The sequence below is a fragment of the Rhineura floridana genome, chromosome 5, assembly GCF_030035675.1.
Source record: "Rhineura floridana isolate rRhiFlo1 chromosome 5, rRhiFlo1.hap2, whole genome shotgun sequence".
In the NCBI taxonomy this organism is placed as follows: domain Eukaryota; kingdom Metazoa; phylum Chordata; class Lepidosauria; order Squamata; family Rhineuridae; genus Rhineura; species Rhineura floridana.
This window is the reverse complement of record NC_084484.1, coordinates 25,662,705-25,680,450: the sequence shown is the minus strand read 5'-3', so window position 1 is coordinate 25,680,450 and position 17,746 is coordinate 25,662,705. Positions and strand designations below refer to the sequence as shown.

At 40.5% G+C, this 17,746-nt stretch overlaps 1 protein-coding gene across 10 annotated transcripts in view; it reads left to right on the top strand.

Annotated features, from left to right (window-relative positions):
• TBC1D4 (TBC1 domain family member 4) overlaps positions 1–15,396 on the top strand; it is a 130,396-nt gene extending 115,000 nt beyond the window's left edge. For 9 of the 10 annotated variants that reach the window (XM_061629996.1, XM_061629995.1, XM_061630000.1 and 6 more), the window contains 5 exons: positions 1,333–1,577; positions 4,440–4,599; positions 10,464–10,633; positions 11,752–11,928; positions 13,004–15,396. In XM_061629996.1, coding sequence (XP_061485980.1) covers positions 1,333–1,577; positions 4,440–4,599; positions 10,464–10,633; positions 11,752–11,928; positions 13,004–13,222 — 971 coding nt within the window. In that variant the 3' untranslated portion in view covers positions 13,223–15,396. Of the gene's footprint in view, positions 1–1,332; positions 1,578–3,711; positions 3,771–4,439; positions 4,600–10,463; positions 10,634–11,751; positions 11,929–13,003 lie in introns of those variants that run through there. The other variant, XM_061630005.1, reaches the window with a different exon arrangement.
• Positions 15,397–17,746: the final 2,350 nt, after the last annotated feature.

Genomic DNA, 17,746 nt, shown 5'->3' with positions numbered 1-17,746 from the left:
ACAAGCAAGCAAGCAAGCAAACCCCAATTGAATAAGCAGCTGTGAAGGCTACAAATTCCAGCTGTGGTTTTGGAAGAAGTAGTAAGCCCATTTCTTGCCTGCCAGGCAAAAGGTATGGCTATAAAAGCCATTGCCAAGTGGAAACACGATTGAGGGAAGGGGTAACTTTGAGCAAAAAGGTGTGAAGAAGAAAAAGGATTAACGACCTTCTTCCCACACTGATCCTCCATTCCTGATAATGGCTTCTCCTGGCTGCTTTCTGGAAAAAAATGTTTGGGAAAGTTGTATGTTAGGTAGCTTAGCTAGTTAGTTTTAGTTATTTAGATATTACTTCCCACAACCCAAGGCATGCCAAAACAATTTACAGTGATAAAATACAAAAAATGAAACACATACATTCAAAAAAATGATAACAATATAAAAATACTAAAAATGTTCAGAGAAGAGGCCACATGTCACAGTGTAATGTCTAGTTTGGGCCTTAGATAACCGCATTGTAGCACAGTTTCATGCAATTGGCGAACGAAGTTATAAATGGGTTGGGAGTATGTGCTGGGGGAAAAATCTGCTAAAATAATCCAAATCTGCAGTTTGTATAAATTATGCAAATGAAGCACATGTGTAATTTCTCTTATTTTGTATAACCACAGGGTAAAGAGCTATGTGGGCACTGAAGACCTATTTCAAATCTCTAAAACTCGTTCTTCAGCTATTCCACTGATTTCTGGAATGTTAGCTGGCATTATCTGCAAATATTCAGGAGTATATTTTAGCCACGAGACCTAGAAACCTGACTTTGCCCATTTTTTCAATAAAGAGAGTAACGTTTTTGGGATGGGGAATTTCATGCCCAGTACTGCATTCTGTGCTTCTCTTGTGCCACAGTCTTGCAGCATGTTTAAATGTATTGCTTTCTGACTGCCAGTTGTTATACCAGGAAACTGTTCCCAGTAATGAGCATCCTGTTTTTCATTTGCTTTAGATGGCTTTATTTTCATGCTGTGTTCTCGACCATGGTATGGGAGTGGCATAATGCTAGAAACCAAGAGGGAGACTCCTAAGGTCTGCTGAGTGACAGAGAGAATTTTATCATCCTGTTATTTCTGAATGATGGTTAGGAAGTGCAGTAAAATTCACCTCACCATTTGTATGTATATGTGTAAGCAATCATGTATATTGCATGATTACATGTACACTGATAATTTAACTTCTTGGAGGGATGATGTTCATGATGATGACGACTTTATTCTTTGACTGTATATATGAGTCTCCTATGAATTCTAAATTCCAGATGGCAACTCCATTAATTTCTCCTTTATTTTTCCCCCTCAGGAAGGACCTTCCCAACACATCCTTACTTCTCTGCTCAATTAGGAGCAGGGCAGCTGTCACTCTTCAATCTTCTGAAAGCTTATTCCTTGCTGGACAAGGAGGTGGGTTACTGCCAAGGTATCAGCTTTGTAGCTGGAGTGCTGCTTCTCCACATGAGCGAAGAACAAGCCTTCGAGATGCTCAAATTTCTCATGTATGACCTTGGCTTCCGGAAGCAGTACAGGCCGGACATGATGTCACTACAGGTATGGCAGAGATAGGTTTCAGTTTGTGAAAGATGTTAAACTGGAGTTTGAGGCAGCATTGCAGAGGGCAGTGACAGTCAATTGGTGGTTTGTGAGCTGATTCTGGCCCAGAGCTTGGAAAAGTTACTTTTTTGAACTACAACTCCCATCAGCCCAATGCAGTGGCCATGCTGGCTGGGGCTGATGGGAGTTGTAGTTCAAAAAAGTAACTTTTCCAAGCTCTGTTCTGGCCAGCCAGCTGGTTCTGTTCGGGTTCTGATCTTTCTCATATACCACCATCATATTCAGTACGACCCTCCTTATGACTTCTGCTGCCACCGTTTCCTGTACCATCCCTTAGAGCCCACTTGGCTTGGTGACCCTTCCCTGTGTTTTCCTCGACAATTTCCGCCGCTTACATGATTAACTGTATCAGCATTCAATCTATACTCTGCTCCATGACTTTATTTGGTACCTTCAGTGGGCTGAAAAATAGAGGGGCACAGTGTTGGAATCTGACTGGCTGTTCATCTTGTTGCAGTGGCAAAGTGAGAGGCATGGGCTGAACACTGATCCATGGTAATGTAACTGCTGTGGAAGATGTAGGGAAGGAATTAGTATTGAGCTGAGAAGAATTTAAAGGTCAATTATACACAATCCAAACATGTAATTAGGAATTGTGTTTGGGGGGAGGGTTCTCAATGGTGGAATGCAAATTTTAAATCTGAACTGCAATGTGCATTAGGTTATGATTTAACCCTTTCCTCTTCCACTGTGATCTTGATGAAAAATGCTCCTGCCTCACAGTGCTTTTAAACCCAGGAAAATAAAAAGCTCCCTTTGATGTTCAGGCATGATTACGAGCTGTTCTCTTAAACAAGTGCCATACCCAGCATCCCTTCTCCCTCCTCCCACTGCTTCAGAATTTAGCCATCCCTGAAAGGGCCAATAAATCTAGACGAGATGGATGTACTGTTAATGGGTGGTAGGTCAAACTGAGTGGTGTTCAACCTGTTCTGGAGCAGATTGCACTCCTTCCAGAAGGATCCGGTTTGCAGTTTATGGTGCTTCTGGATCCAGTGTTGTCAGTGGAGACACAACTAGCCTTGGTGGGGTTGAGTGGCTTGAAATGCCTCTTATACGTAGCCCACTACAGTTATGCATACCCTGCTAATCTCCTGTTTGGATTACTGCAGTGCATCATACATGGGTCTGCCTTTCAAAAATTTTCTGTAAATTCTTAACCCAAAAGAGGACGGCAAGGTTGTTAACTGTGACTGGCCAATACAGTCATATTCATTTCTCAGCCCAGTTCAAAGTGGCAGTATTAACTTTTGAAAAAGGATAGCACCCCAGTATATCTGAAGGATTGCTTCCTCCTGTAAGTACCATTCCAGACCTTAAGATCATGTTGGAGTGCTCTTGTCAAATGAGGTATGACAGGCGGCTGTTACAATGAGGGCCTCATCAGTGGTGAAATATTTTCCCCATTTGGTGCTGAAGTTGTTATCTTTTTTGCAGCTGGTGAAGACCTTTTTATTTTCCAGGTTTTTCAGTCTTAAAATTTTTAAATGTTTTAGTGCTTTTTCAATTTGTTTTTCAATCCTAAAATTATTCCCTGTTGGTAGCTTTTTTCTGTTGTTGCTGTTTTTACTTCACTTGTTTTGTTTTAAAGTTCATGCTTGTGTCTTGTTTTCTTTGTATGGTTTTAATTTGGTACTATGAACTGTCCAGAGAGCCTTAAAATTAGAAATTTGGATCCCAAGAAACAGCTTATTTAGTAAGAAAGTATGTATAGAATTGAGCTGCTGATTTGGCAAGCTGTTTCCTGGCTCAGAAATACCTTCTTTCTTAAGTGTAAACCTCTATTAACAACTTAATAAGACATGGCAGCTACTCATTATCGCCTTGCCTTTCATTTCTCTTCACAGGAGATTGAGAGTCTGTGCCTGGAATGGCAACAAGTTAAAGGAATTCAAAACTTGAGAGGGAGGGTCCAAGGAGCAGTGTTGTATATGTTTAATTCTTAAGGGATTGGACACAAAAACCTGAAGGGGGTTAAGAGGGGCATAATAAGAGCTTGTAAAATGAAGCTGGTATTCTGCAAAGATACACATTCATGGCTTCTAACAAAATTCACTCCTTTACTCCCAAGGCTGATAACTGTGGTTACCAGATTTTGTGCTGTGCTGGTGTACTAACAGGTGTTACGAGGTATTTATTACTTGTATTGTAAGACTTTGAGAATGGTTTAGTAAGGTATCTTTTATGCCAAATTTCAGCTTTGCAACTAATGCAAGAATAGTTGAACTTTTTTATGGTACACTTCATATCTGTACCCCACTTCCATTTTGAGGGAGAGCTGTACAAATGCTTCCCACCCGTATGAGAGTCTAGTAGCTGGGATTTTTTTTATGCTACCTGTATGCCAAATTTCCAAGTGCTTTTAATATTTCAGCATAGTTTATCAGTTAGCGAAGGCCAAACTACACATGATATGAGAGATCTTTGAAAACAAAACAAAACGACCGACCTGAAATATACCTTTAGGGCCTGCAAATCATACCTTAAAAGTTGTCTGCACTAGTGAGCATAACATCTTATGGCATGTGTACACATACACATGTGTGTGCACAACTTCAGGACAAACTAAAGCTGATGTTACTTGCATGAATAAGTATGTACTTTTTATAAAAAGAGCAGCTGTGCAGAGAGGGGCCCAAAACAGCCTCCGGATTGCAGAGGGTGAGGAGGGAAATTGTAACCCTTCTCCCTCATTGCTGTGGAGAAAAAGCTAGCCAACTTTGTGGTAACAGCCATGGACTTCATTTGAAGAAGTCTGAGAAGTTCTTAACCTCTTCATTTTTTCACATTTTAATATAGATCCAGATGTACCAGCTGTCAAGGCTCCTCCATGATTATCACAGAGACCTTTACAATCATCTTGAAGAGAATGAAATCAGCCCTAGCCTTTATGCTGCACCCTGGTTTCTTACTTTATTTGCCTCACAGTTTCCATTGGGATTTGTAGCCAGAGTGTTTGGTAAGGATTGAGTGCTTTGAATTTCTGGCTACAAGAAGCAAAATAAATGCAAACAAAAAGCTAAAAAGCTCCTGTCCATGTATCACAAGTTCCTCTGCTTTGTGAGAGGGCCACATAGAGTGTCCACTTAGGCGTTAGAGTTGAGTTTCCAAAGAAAAATGTCTGCTAAAATAATAAAATAATTGTGCAGTCATAAAGTGATGCTGTCTGAGGGTTGGACAAATTAATACAATTTTTTTTAAATTCTTGCCTATTATTAGGGTCAAGACAACTTGTAATTAAAGCCAGTTAATCTGGCTAAATAGGAGTTGTCAGGAATTTTAAAGCTGTTTAACTCCACAGTTTTTACTAAAACACTATTCGGATTTGCTTATCCTAGAAATGAATTGGTCTGGTAGTTCTTGCCTGTGAGTTTCTGACTGCATGACTTTTTGTGGATATATGCACACCTTTTCCTACCTCTCTCCTTGTAATCCTGGCAACTCTGGTTCTGCAAGGGGGGGGGCTAGATGTCTCTAATTCTCAGTACCCTTATCAAACTTCAGTTCCCAGGTTTTTTTTAGAGAAATTATGACAATTAAATCAGTATAAAGCTGATATAACTTTTTAGTGTGTCCACTGTCAAACATCTTGTACCAAACACAGACTGGTAAATATTTGCCACAGATAACAACTACAATAGCTGTCGCTGTTGTGTATAACTTTGTGTAATTTAAAATTATTTCATGCTAGGATATTAGAGAGTGATATATAAGCAACACTAAGAATAGATAGTATCCAAATATGTTTTGTTTAGTAAGTCTAACCTTATTTTTTGTGCTGATTTGCACTGTTGTAACATCCCTGTAATGCAAGCATCATGCTGTGGTTTGCAATACTGTGATTTATTTATTTATAAATAAAAGTATTCATATATCGCTCCCTCATAAAATATCAGGGTGGTACACAGCAATATAAAAACATAAAAATCATTAAAAATAGTACAAAACAATCATTAAAATAATTGGCTACTGAAGAACATTTTAAACAGCCGCAGAAGCCTGTCACAAAAAAAAAAAGTCTTCAAGAGACTCCTGAAAGTCAAAAGTGAGGATGCCTGCCGAATCTCTGCTGGAAGAATGTTCCACAGCATGGGACTGCTAACACTAAATGCGTAGCTTTTGGTTGAAGCCAGCTGGGCCTCTGTATCACAGGGGGAAACTGTGCTAAGTGCTCCTCCACCAGATCTCAGTGATTGGAACAATGCACCAAATTCTTTTTTTCCATAGTGGGGAACTCCAACAAAGTGCTTCTGTTATGTAGTGTTTATATTGTATAGCTTGATGCAGAATTGCTTGTCGCAGTGCAGATGCTTTTTTTGCTAAACGGCGAGGTGCCAGTACTCCCAACTGGATAAAAGTATTGTGGGTGCCAGCACAAAAAGGCTGCTGTGGACGACAAAAAAAGAGTTGCCAATACTCTGTTCCAGTGAGTACCATCACAAAAAAGTACCGTCCAGTACACAGCATATTGTGTGAAATTCTTGCTTGCGTGAATGCTTTTGACTTGTCCTCTTGGGCCTTTTTTGCACACAATACAGTGGAACACTTGCTACCAGCTGAACACTCAGTGGGAAGCTGCAGACGCGTCACTGCTTCTTTTTGCATGTACCTACATGATCATGTTTTTCCCATTCACACTTCCTTTATTCTGGAATGTACTTGGGTGTTTTTTTAATCTTTGCATCTAAAACATGTTAAAGTGCAACATGGCCATATAAGGACAAATAAGAATTTTTACAATGCAGTCCTGTTCAGGTTTACTCAGAAGTAAGTTCAACAGGGCTTACTCCCAGGTAAGTGTGTATCGGCTTGCAGCGTAGATTAACTTCTGTACAGACACTTACAGTAATGAAAAAGAAAGTATGTATATAGAGCCGCAGTTTTTAGTTGGTCAAGGCACCATCTTACAGTGAAATAATAATAATAATAATAATAATAATATTTATTAATAATAAATTATAATTTAATTAATTAAATTTCTATACCGCCCCATAGCCAAAGCTCTCTAGGCAGTTTACAACATAAAAATCAATATATAATATACAATTCATATTTGGCACAATTAAAAGGAAAAACAGTACATCACATTTTAAATAAACATAAGTAAACAATAAATCGACAATACACATAACATAACAATAAATAAAACAAAACAAACATAGCAATTATAACAATATCTACAACGTATTCTCCAATGTCCCATTGTGCTTCTCCCCACCTAACCCCATCTTCCACAGCCAATAGCACTATAAACATTTCTTCCATTGTCTTCTTTCTCCGAAACAACCCCAAGACGACGCCAAGTGTGATGCTAAGTACGCGCTTAGTGTCGCACTTGGCGCAACGCAGAGGCGCTGCCCCGGGCAGCTGTCCCCCTTCGTATACCTAAATCCTTACCATGTATACTCAGAAGTATGTCAAAGGGGCTTACTCCCAGGGAAATGGGTCTAGGATTCAAATTTGAACATTGATTCACCTCCTCCCTACTTTCCAGTGGCTCTCCTGGGCAAACAAACGTGTAGGGGAGGAAGGCATCCACAAAGCCTCCCTCCCTACCCACCCCAAATCTCATGGGCAAACAAACTTGCAGAAGACAAAGGTGATGGGACATGGGAGAGCAGAGATTTATGACAACAATATTCTCCCCCTTCCAACTTTCTGAAAGCACCTGTGAGCAAACAAACTTGCAGAAAGAGAAGTCTGGGTGGATTTCAGGGTATGTACTTGCTGCAGCTTCCTCCTAACTTTCAAAAAGTCTTTGTAAGCAAGCAAGCGTACAGAAGAGTCTTTAATTCAGCAAGCCACCACCTTTCAGTGAAATTCTAATCATGTCCACCACCTCCTGCCAACTTTCTGACAGCAGTCTCGTGGGCTTAGAGAATAGAAAGGTGGGTAGGACATTAGGAGAGTGGGGAATTACTGTTGCCTCCTGCTCCCAACTTTTCAACAGCCTTTGCAGAAGAACAACTGCCAACCACATGGAGCGTGTGCATGCAGGTAAATCGGAAAACAACTTACCTTCACCAGCTGCCCCCCTCCCAACAGTCTATCTGCACTTGATCGTCCCAGAGTCCAGGACACAGAATAATGGGCTCAAGTTGCAGGAAGCCAGATTTCAACTGGACATCAGGAAAAACTTCCTAACTTTTAGAGCCATACGACAATGGAATCAATGACCTAGAGAGGTAGTGGGCTGTCCGACGCTGGAGGCATTCAAGAGGCAGCTGGACAGCCATCTGTCGGGAATACTTTGATTTGGATTCCTGCATTGAGCAGGGGGTTGGACTTAATGGCCTTATAGGTCCCTTCCAACTCTGCTATCTATTATTCTATGATCCAGTAGAAAGACGCAGACCACAGTGTCCCAATCCTCCTATAGTATCCCCCAGCCATTCACAAAAATAAATGCAAATAGCCTAAGAGTTTAAAAAAAACAGATAAATCTTTAGTATAGAAAGAGGCTCACACAGTCCACTGTTGCACTCTCTTTCTGTTAACAAATACTAATTAGAAATTCATTTCCATCCCAGTCCTGCAAGCAAAACAAGCTGTTGCAGCAAAGCACCCAAAAACAGTCAGGTTGGCATTTCTCCTCTCAATTGTTTCCCCATCTATTCCCAAAAATAAATGCAAATAAAATAAAAAGTCTCATATTTATTATAGAAAGACAAAACTGAGACTCATACCATGTCCAGCCTTTTACTCTCAAAGCTCTGAGCATGCTCAGAACCTATGTATGTTTCTGATACAGGCTAAGGCAACCAAATGGGGCTCTTTTTGAAGCTGCCTACTTCTCCCTGGCTCCTCCCTAATTTGCTATGGTGCCTGTGTTAGATTGGCCTCATAACAACAGATGGAGTAGGAAACTTCGTAGGAGGGCTGACAAGCAGGCAGACCAAGGGGAGTGACCTCTTTACCATAGCTTTACCATACCATAAGGAATTGTGACATTGAGATGCAAAACATTGCAGGAAAAAGGATAGATGTCTTTTTAAGACAAGGTCTTCAATTCTGAGTTTCTTTCCTGGACATTTTTTTTCTTAATGTTATTTGTTATTTAGTTTAATTTTTGTAAATTGTATTGCTTTCATTGATGTATGTTTATACTTGTGCTTATTTTTCTTTGTAAGCTGCCTTGAGGGCCTTTGGCTGAAAGGCGGGGTATAAATAATAATAATAATAATAATAGCTACACTTTTGGATTAGGATTGGCTGTGTGGTACACACAGGTTATTGGCCAGAGAAGAAGAAGTTGATTGGCCAGAGAACAGTAGATTGACAGAAAAGTTTGCAGCATTTCTTTGAGTTCAAATGGAAATATAAAATGTGTGTGGAACAAGAAATAATGTATGGCTTTGAGTTTGGGGGAGACTTTTAAAAATTGCTTTACATTCTCATTGGCAGGACTGTGCCCCAATAGCCACATATGACAGCACAATAAGCTGAAACCCTGGAGAATTTTTTTTTTAATTTGTCACATTTACAGTTACATAAACAATAACATTAAAACAAAACAAAAACACACCAAAAGAGTAAATTTCCACATATTTGATCTTTTTACTTTTTTTTCAGCTACCAAATATTTTTATCAAGCCTTAGCTCCAAAATAATGTCATTCCATAAATATCCCTGAGTCTTTTGTGGTGTCCAGCTGTTCTCTTGCCTGTTTACAAGTAACTAAAAGCATACGATACACTCTCAAATTCTGCATCATATGTTTCATCTCTAGCTTTCCACATCTACGTAGTTATTTTTTCTTGTAATGCTATTTCCCAAATCTGTTCTTTCTGCCATTCTATAGAAGTTGGTTCATCCAACTCCCACCTTTTTGTCACTTTCAAGCATGCCTCTACCAACAAAAAAGTTAATTCTTTTTGTCCTAAATTTTTGTTTTGGCCATCAAATAGTGATAATGATAATACTTATGCATTATTAGCAATAATTTGGTGGGGTTTTTTTACATTCTTTAACAATATCCCTAAATGTATTTGTCATGGTACATTTCCACCACATATGAAAATATGTTCCACTCCTTTACAGCCCTCCAGCAGTTAGTACTTACAGTTTTATATAAACAGCTCACTTTTTGTAGAGTAAAATATTAATGAAACAATATTTTAAAAAGAATTCTCCCTTATTTTAGCTGAAATTGGCTAAATGGCTACTGTAACAAAACATTGGACCTTTGGGAGTCATGTAAAGATATCCGTAAATTCTTCTCCGTGCTTCCTTAAGTCCCTTCTATGTTCCTGTAGGCTACTTTACCAGGACACTGCATTTTTTTTCTGCAAATCTTTAAGAGGCCAATATAATGAAACTTTAATTGTAAATATTAATTCTGATTAAGGCTATCCGCTATATAATATAATGAACAAAACATTCTTTTAAGTAACTGACGACTGGTTTAGGCACTCCTAAACAAGCACTAGAACAATTTTTTTTCTTGAATTCTTATTTTCCTCTAAGCTGATCCTCCTGTGGGATCTTTTCCTTCTAAAAAGGATTTTATAGGCTCATATATGCATTTCATTTGCTCCTGAGCTAAGATGGTCAACAATTGCTAGCCAAACCATGCATTATGTTTTGATTTTACTTGAGAAGGCTTGGAACATTTTCTTGATTTGGAGTATTAAAAGTGTGTGTGATGTACATTTGTTATACAGTGTGTTCTTTTGACAGATATTGTAAGAAAAGGAAGCAAATGTCTATTTTTTTGTCTCCATGAACCTTACCATTTCACAAATCTGTTGACATAACTATGTAAATGAAACTAAATTTTATATTGGGAAGACAATCTAATCTATATTTTTTTCTCTGCCCCAGACATTATTTTTCTTCAGGGAACAGAAGTCATATTTAAAGTAGCACTAAGTCTGCTTAGCAGCCAAGAGGAACATATCATGATGTGTGAAACTTTTGAAAGCATTGTTGAGTTTCTTAAAAACACTCTTCCAGACATGACAAACCCCCAAATGGAAAAGATTATGACACAGGTAATTGTCACCTTTTCTCCCCCCACTCCCCTGCAAGCAGTATAATGCACTGATAATGAATCCCTTGATTGATGGTCTAGCGTAGTACTTAAAGGACAGAACTGTGAATTAAACATCCCTGGCTTCAACCTCACTTCTCTTACCAATTCACTGGGGGCTTGAGGCAAGCCACTCTCCCTCTGCACCCTCCCCCCCCGAAAAAAATCTGGGTTAAAAGGAATAATACTAGCCTTTCTTACAGGGTGTTTGTAAGGATTACTGAGGTGCTATGTAAAGCACTTTATAAAGATTACTATTGTTTTAACTTAACGTGAAGTTGTGAAATACCAGCTCGTAAGCCTGAAGGTATAAGTCACACTGCCAATACTATGGCTTTTTCACTTTCCACCTCAACCAGCATGCTGGGTGCTTACTGTGAACAGCTTAATGCACACAAGCTCTTAGTGGCTGGTTCACATCCTGGGAGTACAAACCTGTGGTGAAACATCTTTAAGAAGCTGATTAGTTAGGCTGTAACTGGGTGAATTGAGCAGATTAAAAACTCTGTTCTGAGAAGAACTCCCTGATACTCTTTGTGGACCAGTGTAGTAACTTTATGTGCCATTTTTGAGATACCTCAAATGGGGGGGGAATGGAAAGGAAAAGTATTAAAGCAGTTATTCCTTGCAACTTGTAGTTTCTTTTGAGTAAGCATGTTAGCCAGGTCAAGAAAATTTCACAGCTATCCTATTGCCTGCCCTTTTTTCTCCCATCTTGGGAGAAAGGGTGGAATAAAAATTTAATAATAAATAAATATAAATTAATACATCTCTGTTGGCATCAGCCCATGTCACATAGTTTCTAGTTTGGATCACATATGCTGCTGACTTATAAAGACAGCAGCTTTTGGGGTTCATTTTTCGGCTTCACTCTTACTGAGAGCAGGCTTGGCTCTTGAGTGTGAACCCTGCTGGGAGAGATTGATGAAAGCCCTCTTAACTCATGTAGCCACTTGGATTGAGCATCTTCTTGGGCGTGGTTTGCTATCTGAGATTCAAGGCATTGAAATGGTCATGTTCACCTGTATTAATCAGTGTTTGATCCCTCATAAGGAAACTTGTTTTGTCTTCTCTTGGTAGGTATTTGAGATGGATATTTCCAAACAGCTCCATGCCTACGAGGTGGAGTACCATGTTCTGCAGGATGAACTGCAAGAAAACTCTAATCCATGTGATGATGGTGAAGCTCTAGAGAAACTTGAAAGGGCAAACAATCAGCTGAAGAGGCAGAATATGGACCTCTTGGAGAAACTACAGGTAAACTACCAAGGACCATGCTAGATGTAATGGATTCTGTAATTGCATCTGGCATTGCAGATCCTGTATTGAACATGGTGTTGGACTAGATGACTTCAGAAGTCCCTTCATACTCTATGATTCTCTAGATGTTTAGTAGATGATCTGAATCTAGGTCTGTACTGAACATCTAAAATAAGGCAAGGGAGAAACATCAGGAGAGGGCATCTAATGCTTCCATGTATTCCTGCATCATAGCCTCAGAGGATGCTCCCAGTCTTTTATGTTTTGTGGCTGGGAATTCTGGGAGAGGAAGAGAGAGCTATTCCCACCAACGTGTTTACCCTTCAAATTGCAGCCCTTTCCCTCCTGTCTTTATATGTTTTCCAGAGACCCATGTCTTACGTTTAATGTTTAGTTTGGTTGTCAAGATCATTAAAGTTGGGTAGGAAAACACATTAGGCAATAGCCAACTAAGTCATACTCTTGAGTAGACTCATTGAAATCAGTAGGCTTACTCAGAGTATGACTAACACTGGATCTCACCCAGTGAGCAGAATCCAGAAAATGTTGGGCATTAGAAAGGCCTATATAGTATTGCTTCCAGTCAGTTAGGCAGGCAGGCAGTTTATAGAATCAAGTGGCAGAGCTTTTCCTGGACTGAATTACTTCAGACTGCACATGAGGAGTTTCACAAAGCACTTACTAACAACCAGTCAGCTGAGTGCAGTGGGCTCTCAGGAACTTCAATATCTGTTTCTGATGGCATGCTGCTTTAGTCCAGCACATGGTTTTGGAATAACTGATGAAAAAATCATGGAAGACTATGACATGAAGTTAAAGTCCCAGCTCCTCAGTAAAATAGCTTTGTATACCTGGTTCTTTTCAGTAAATTGGAAGTAAGTGGTGCTTGTATCACAAGAACAATGTTGAGCAACTTGCAATGAAGAAACATTTTACCTGTCGTGAGCCTGAAGGGCAAGGCATGCAGTTTATACAATATATGTGCAAATACTTTACACAGGTAGATATTATGTATTGTTGCTCTCATGATGCCCTCATTAAAAAAATTGCCCTCTTTCTACTTTCTGATTAGGCAGCTCATGCAAAAATCCAGAATGTGGAATCAAACCTGGAAGATGTCTTGGCAAGGGAGAACAAAATGAAGAGCTTAATCCAGTCACTGGAACAAGAGAAGGCACTCTACAGAAAGACTATTGAGAAGATCTGTCAATACTTGCCCAAAGAAGTGCTGCCTGACTGTGAACAGCTGCTAAAGGAAGCAAACTGTAACATAAGCAAAATTTTAAAATAAGCCATAAGTAAAGTGCTGCAGGCAACACGGTTCCGAACAATAAAGAGACGAACATAGAAGATGAACATGCATAATCTCAAACGGGTACTGGGATTCTTTTAGCAGCAGAGAGGCCTTTGAAATCTTGATATGCAAATCCCAGGTTAAATGTTTTTAATAATGTGTGTACATAAGTGGCAATGCAAAAAAAAAATTGAATCTAGCAAATTGATGTGAAGGAAAAGGGATGAAAGCCCACCCTTTCAGACCGTTGGTAACTTCAGTGTCAACCACAATATGTTCTTTTGACATGTAGTGAAAGAAACATGTTGTGTCTTTCTATACGTTGATTAATACTTGAAAAAAAAGAATGTAATTTTACCCCCTCCAAAGAAGAGCATGTTTCCTGTTTTAGTTGGGGATTTCTCATGTTTTTGTGTAGGGTTTTTGTTTCTCAACATTTTTGTGGGGAAAATCCCTGTGACATGCTGTAATTAATTGTACTGACTTACGTGCAACAATAATTCTGACTGGCTGTCATTTTGTGGCTCTGCTGCTGAGAAGAGCTAAACGGTGCCAGGTTGCTTCCACTGCATGTAGAAAAGTGATGATGCCTTATTTTTCCCCAGCTCTGCTTCAAGGGGTCAGGAAAAGCAAGTATTAGAAGCTGCTCTTATCTCTTTCTCCTTTGCCCCCCTGCACTGTGGTGTGAAATTAGGAGCTGAAACAGACCCTTGGTATGCAGGATGTATCTGTTGCTGGGTCTGTGCCATAACGAACAGCAGGTAGAAGATGAAATGCGTGAATATTCTCTGCATAAAATCCTCGCTTCATGTACAGAACTAGCATGTTAAGGAAAAAGTTCTAGGGGTAGCGAGCTCTGTATATGCGTGAATTAATTTATGTGGGGAAACATTCAAAGGTTTCATCGTCTCTTACCTGTTCTCTGACATGATACACACCAACAGATAAATTACACAGGGTTTTGCTAGTCTGTAGTAGCACATAAGATAATCTTCCATTTGAATGCTACTTCTTGCGGTTTAATATATGGTAATTACATGGTTTCAAGGAGCCAAAGAAACCTTGTAAGATTCCCCACCCTCTCTGTGTAAAGGGCCAATGACCCGTCCAGCTTTTTTACTTTATTGGGACATGGGCACTGAATAAAACTTCAGGATTCTTTATGTGAAATATTATAATGCATCAAAGATATACTTGCCTCAGACAAGCATGTAGGCTTTAACAGTGTTCACTCTGCAGGGAAGTTGTCCAAATCTAGCGGTTAGTACATTTCAGGTTAAAACATCTCTGTAGTAACACCATTTGTTTGTTTGCTTTTTTAAAAAAGTAAAATTCAAAACCAATAGACACAGTTTGATGCTTTTCGTGCAGCTTCTATTCTTTTACTAGCTTCTGCTGTGCAGTTCTGAAGATCTGTTGTTTTTGGAAGTCACTTCTGTCATGTAGACCAGACACTGAAGTCAATATTTGATCGGAGGAAGCTATGAAAATAGTTAATCATACACAGGAAATTTGCATTTTGGAACATGCTTGAATTCCAATGGGAATTCGTTACTTTTGATAATAAGCCAAGTGCCAAACTCAGCCAAGTGTCTTACTGTTATGTGTAGGGTGAGGTGGGGAAGGTGCCAATGTTTGTAATATGCATTATGCAAGTAACAAGCAAAACTGAGGCACAACAAAGTTGGTTTGCTGATCTATTTCTGCAATCTCTGGCTTTTCTCTCCTTGTTAGATGATAATATTGATGGGAGTGATTGCCATATGCTTAGTCCAACAGGAATGAACAAAATGAATGGGTGACAGTGTAGGTAGTTCAGTAGTGCAAGACAGATTTCTAATAGATTGTACCTAGTATTATTTTCTTGCTATGGTTGCCTCTTACCAAATGTATAGACGCATGGAATCTGGTGAAATTGTACTAACATTGCATTTTACCGGATGGAGGGGGGAAAACAGCTCTCTCTCTTTTGCAGTTTTATTTGAGGCAATCTTGTGCATACAGTCTGAGAGAACTGTTGAACTGTGTACTGCAGTGATCACGTTGTTAAGACACACATTGCAATTTTTTTTAAAAAAATTTAGAGGCAGAGAAAGTTTCACCCTACGTTGGACTTACTGACTTACTCATGTATCATCTGGAGAGTTTCCAATAAATGGCATTGCTGCGTTTTCTCTGGTTGTTTTCATTTGCAGTACAGAACTTTTGTACTTGGAGACAGAAATTCTTCCTCTTTTGTAACAGTAAAACTCAAAGTCACCCAATTCAATTGACTGGCAGAAAGCTCCGGGCTGACAAAAAAATTATTTCTTCACACTGTTCTTTATGGGGGGGGGAATATGGAATTAGCTGCCAAAAGATATAGTGATGGCCAGTGGCTTAGATAGCTTTAAAGGGGAGTTGGACACATCCATGAAAGAGAGATCAGTGACCTTTTATTAGCTAAATGGAGCCTCCATGTTCAAAGGCAGTAGACCACTACAGTACCAGTGGCTGTGAGGTAAACAAGCAAACCTCTGTGCCAGCTTGTGAACTTTTTATGGGCATCTGGCCTAGCTGCTCTGGGAAATTGAATGCTGAACTAGATGGGCTCTTGGCCTAATCCAGGAGAGCTGATCCTATGTTCTTACTCAAAACCAAAAATTACAGCATAGAAATATAAAAACTGCTGTGCCTTATGATTCTAGCAAGGCTGTCTATGCCTTGATCCTTGCTGCCACTCCTCTCATGGATGGATTCTTCATTGTTCATCTGCTATGCCCACTGGCCTGTGTGTGTTGTTTAACACCCGATTGGTACACAATAAGACCACTCTCATCCATGATTTGATTGTGGATAAAGGTGCCGATTGGGTGTGCATTACTGAGATCTGGGTGGGTGAGTTGGGAGGAGTTTATCTGACCCAGCTTTGCCCACCTGGATACTCGCTGCAGCATCAGCACAGGCTGCAGGGATGGGGGGGAGGAGTTGCTGTGGTCTACAGAACTTCCATCTCTGTCACCAGGAAACCACTCTGTCTTGCGGCTGGCTGGGAGGGCCTGCACCTGGTGTCGGGCCAAGGAGACAATAAACTAGGGTTACTGCTGGTGTACTATCCACCCTGCAGCTTCTCTGACTGAGCTAGTGGAGGCCATCTCGGCTATGGTATTGGAGGACCCCAGAATGATAGTCCTGGGTGATTTCAATGTCCATGTTGGGGCTGCCTCTAGTGTCCCAGCTTGGGACTTCATGGCCTCCATGACGACCATGGGTCTGTCTCAAGTTGTCACTGGCCAAACGCATAGGGCAGGGCACTCCCTCGACTTTGTTTTGTTGGTTTGGAGGAAGGGGTGGTCTGGAGATAGGGGGGTGGATGTCACCCCATTGTCATGGTCAGACCACTTCCTGGTGAAGTTTAGACCTACAGCTCGGATCCTTCCCTGCAGAAGTGATGGACAGATTAAGATGGCCTGCCCCTGGAGACTAATGGAATCCATTGGATTCCTGAATGCCCTGGGGGAGTTCCCAGTAGATAGAGCAGGTGACCCTGTTGAAGTTCTTGTCACGCTGTGGAACAGCGAGGCCCGTCAGGCTATTGACACAGTTGTCACCAAGCGCCCTCTCTGGCATTGTGAAGCCCAGTTTGCATCCTGGCACACTAATGAGCTAAGGGCAATGAAACAGGCTGGACGACGGCTAGAGAGTGAGTGGCGAAAGACATGCTGTAAGGCTGATTGGGCATGAGTAAAACATAACCATGCCTACAGTGTGGCAGTGAGGGCAGCAAAGAAGGCCCACTTCTCTGCCTCCATTGCATCCTCAATTCAGCCGGGTCAAGACTTTCCACTTCTCCCAGGCATTTTAGCATGTGTTTTTAAATGGTTTTTTTTTTTTAAAGTGTTTTTAAATTTGTATATTTGTATATTTGTTTTTAATATTTTAAATAGTTTGTAAACCACCCACAGAGCTTCAGCTATGGGGTGGTATACAAATGTAATTAATCATCATCATCATCATCCGGTGGAGGTTTTCCGTACTGTCAGGGTTCTGTTGACATCAGCTACAGGAAATGGAGTTTTAGACTCTTCAGAGGCCCACTGTGAATTGTTTGCAAGGCACTTTGAGGGTAAAATTGCTTGCCTCCATAGCAGTCTTGATGCCCCAATGAGGTGTCCAGTGCAACATCTGCTGCAACTTCTTGGGAACGTTTTCAGTTGATACGGCCTGATGACGTAGACAAGGTGCTTGCGATGATGTGGCCAGCAAAGTGTCCTCTCGACCATTGCCCTTCTTGGCTTATTAGAGCTTGCTGAGGGGGTTTGATCGAGTGGATCCAGGGTGTGGTCAACGTATCTTTGCGGGAGGGAGTAGTTCCAGCCATCCCGAAAGAAGCGGTGATCCAACCACTCCTGAGAAAGCCCACCCTGGACCCATTGGTCTGTGACAATTACCAGCCAGTCGCAAATACCCCCTTCTTAGGGAAGGTGATTGAGAAGGTTGTGGCGCAGCAATTGCAAGTCCTCTTGGATGAAACTATTATCT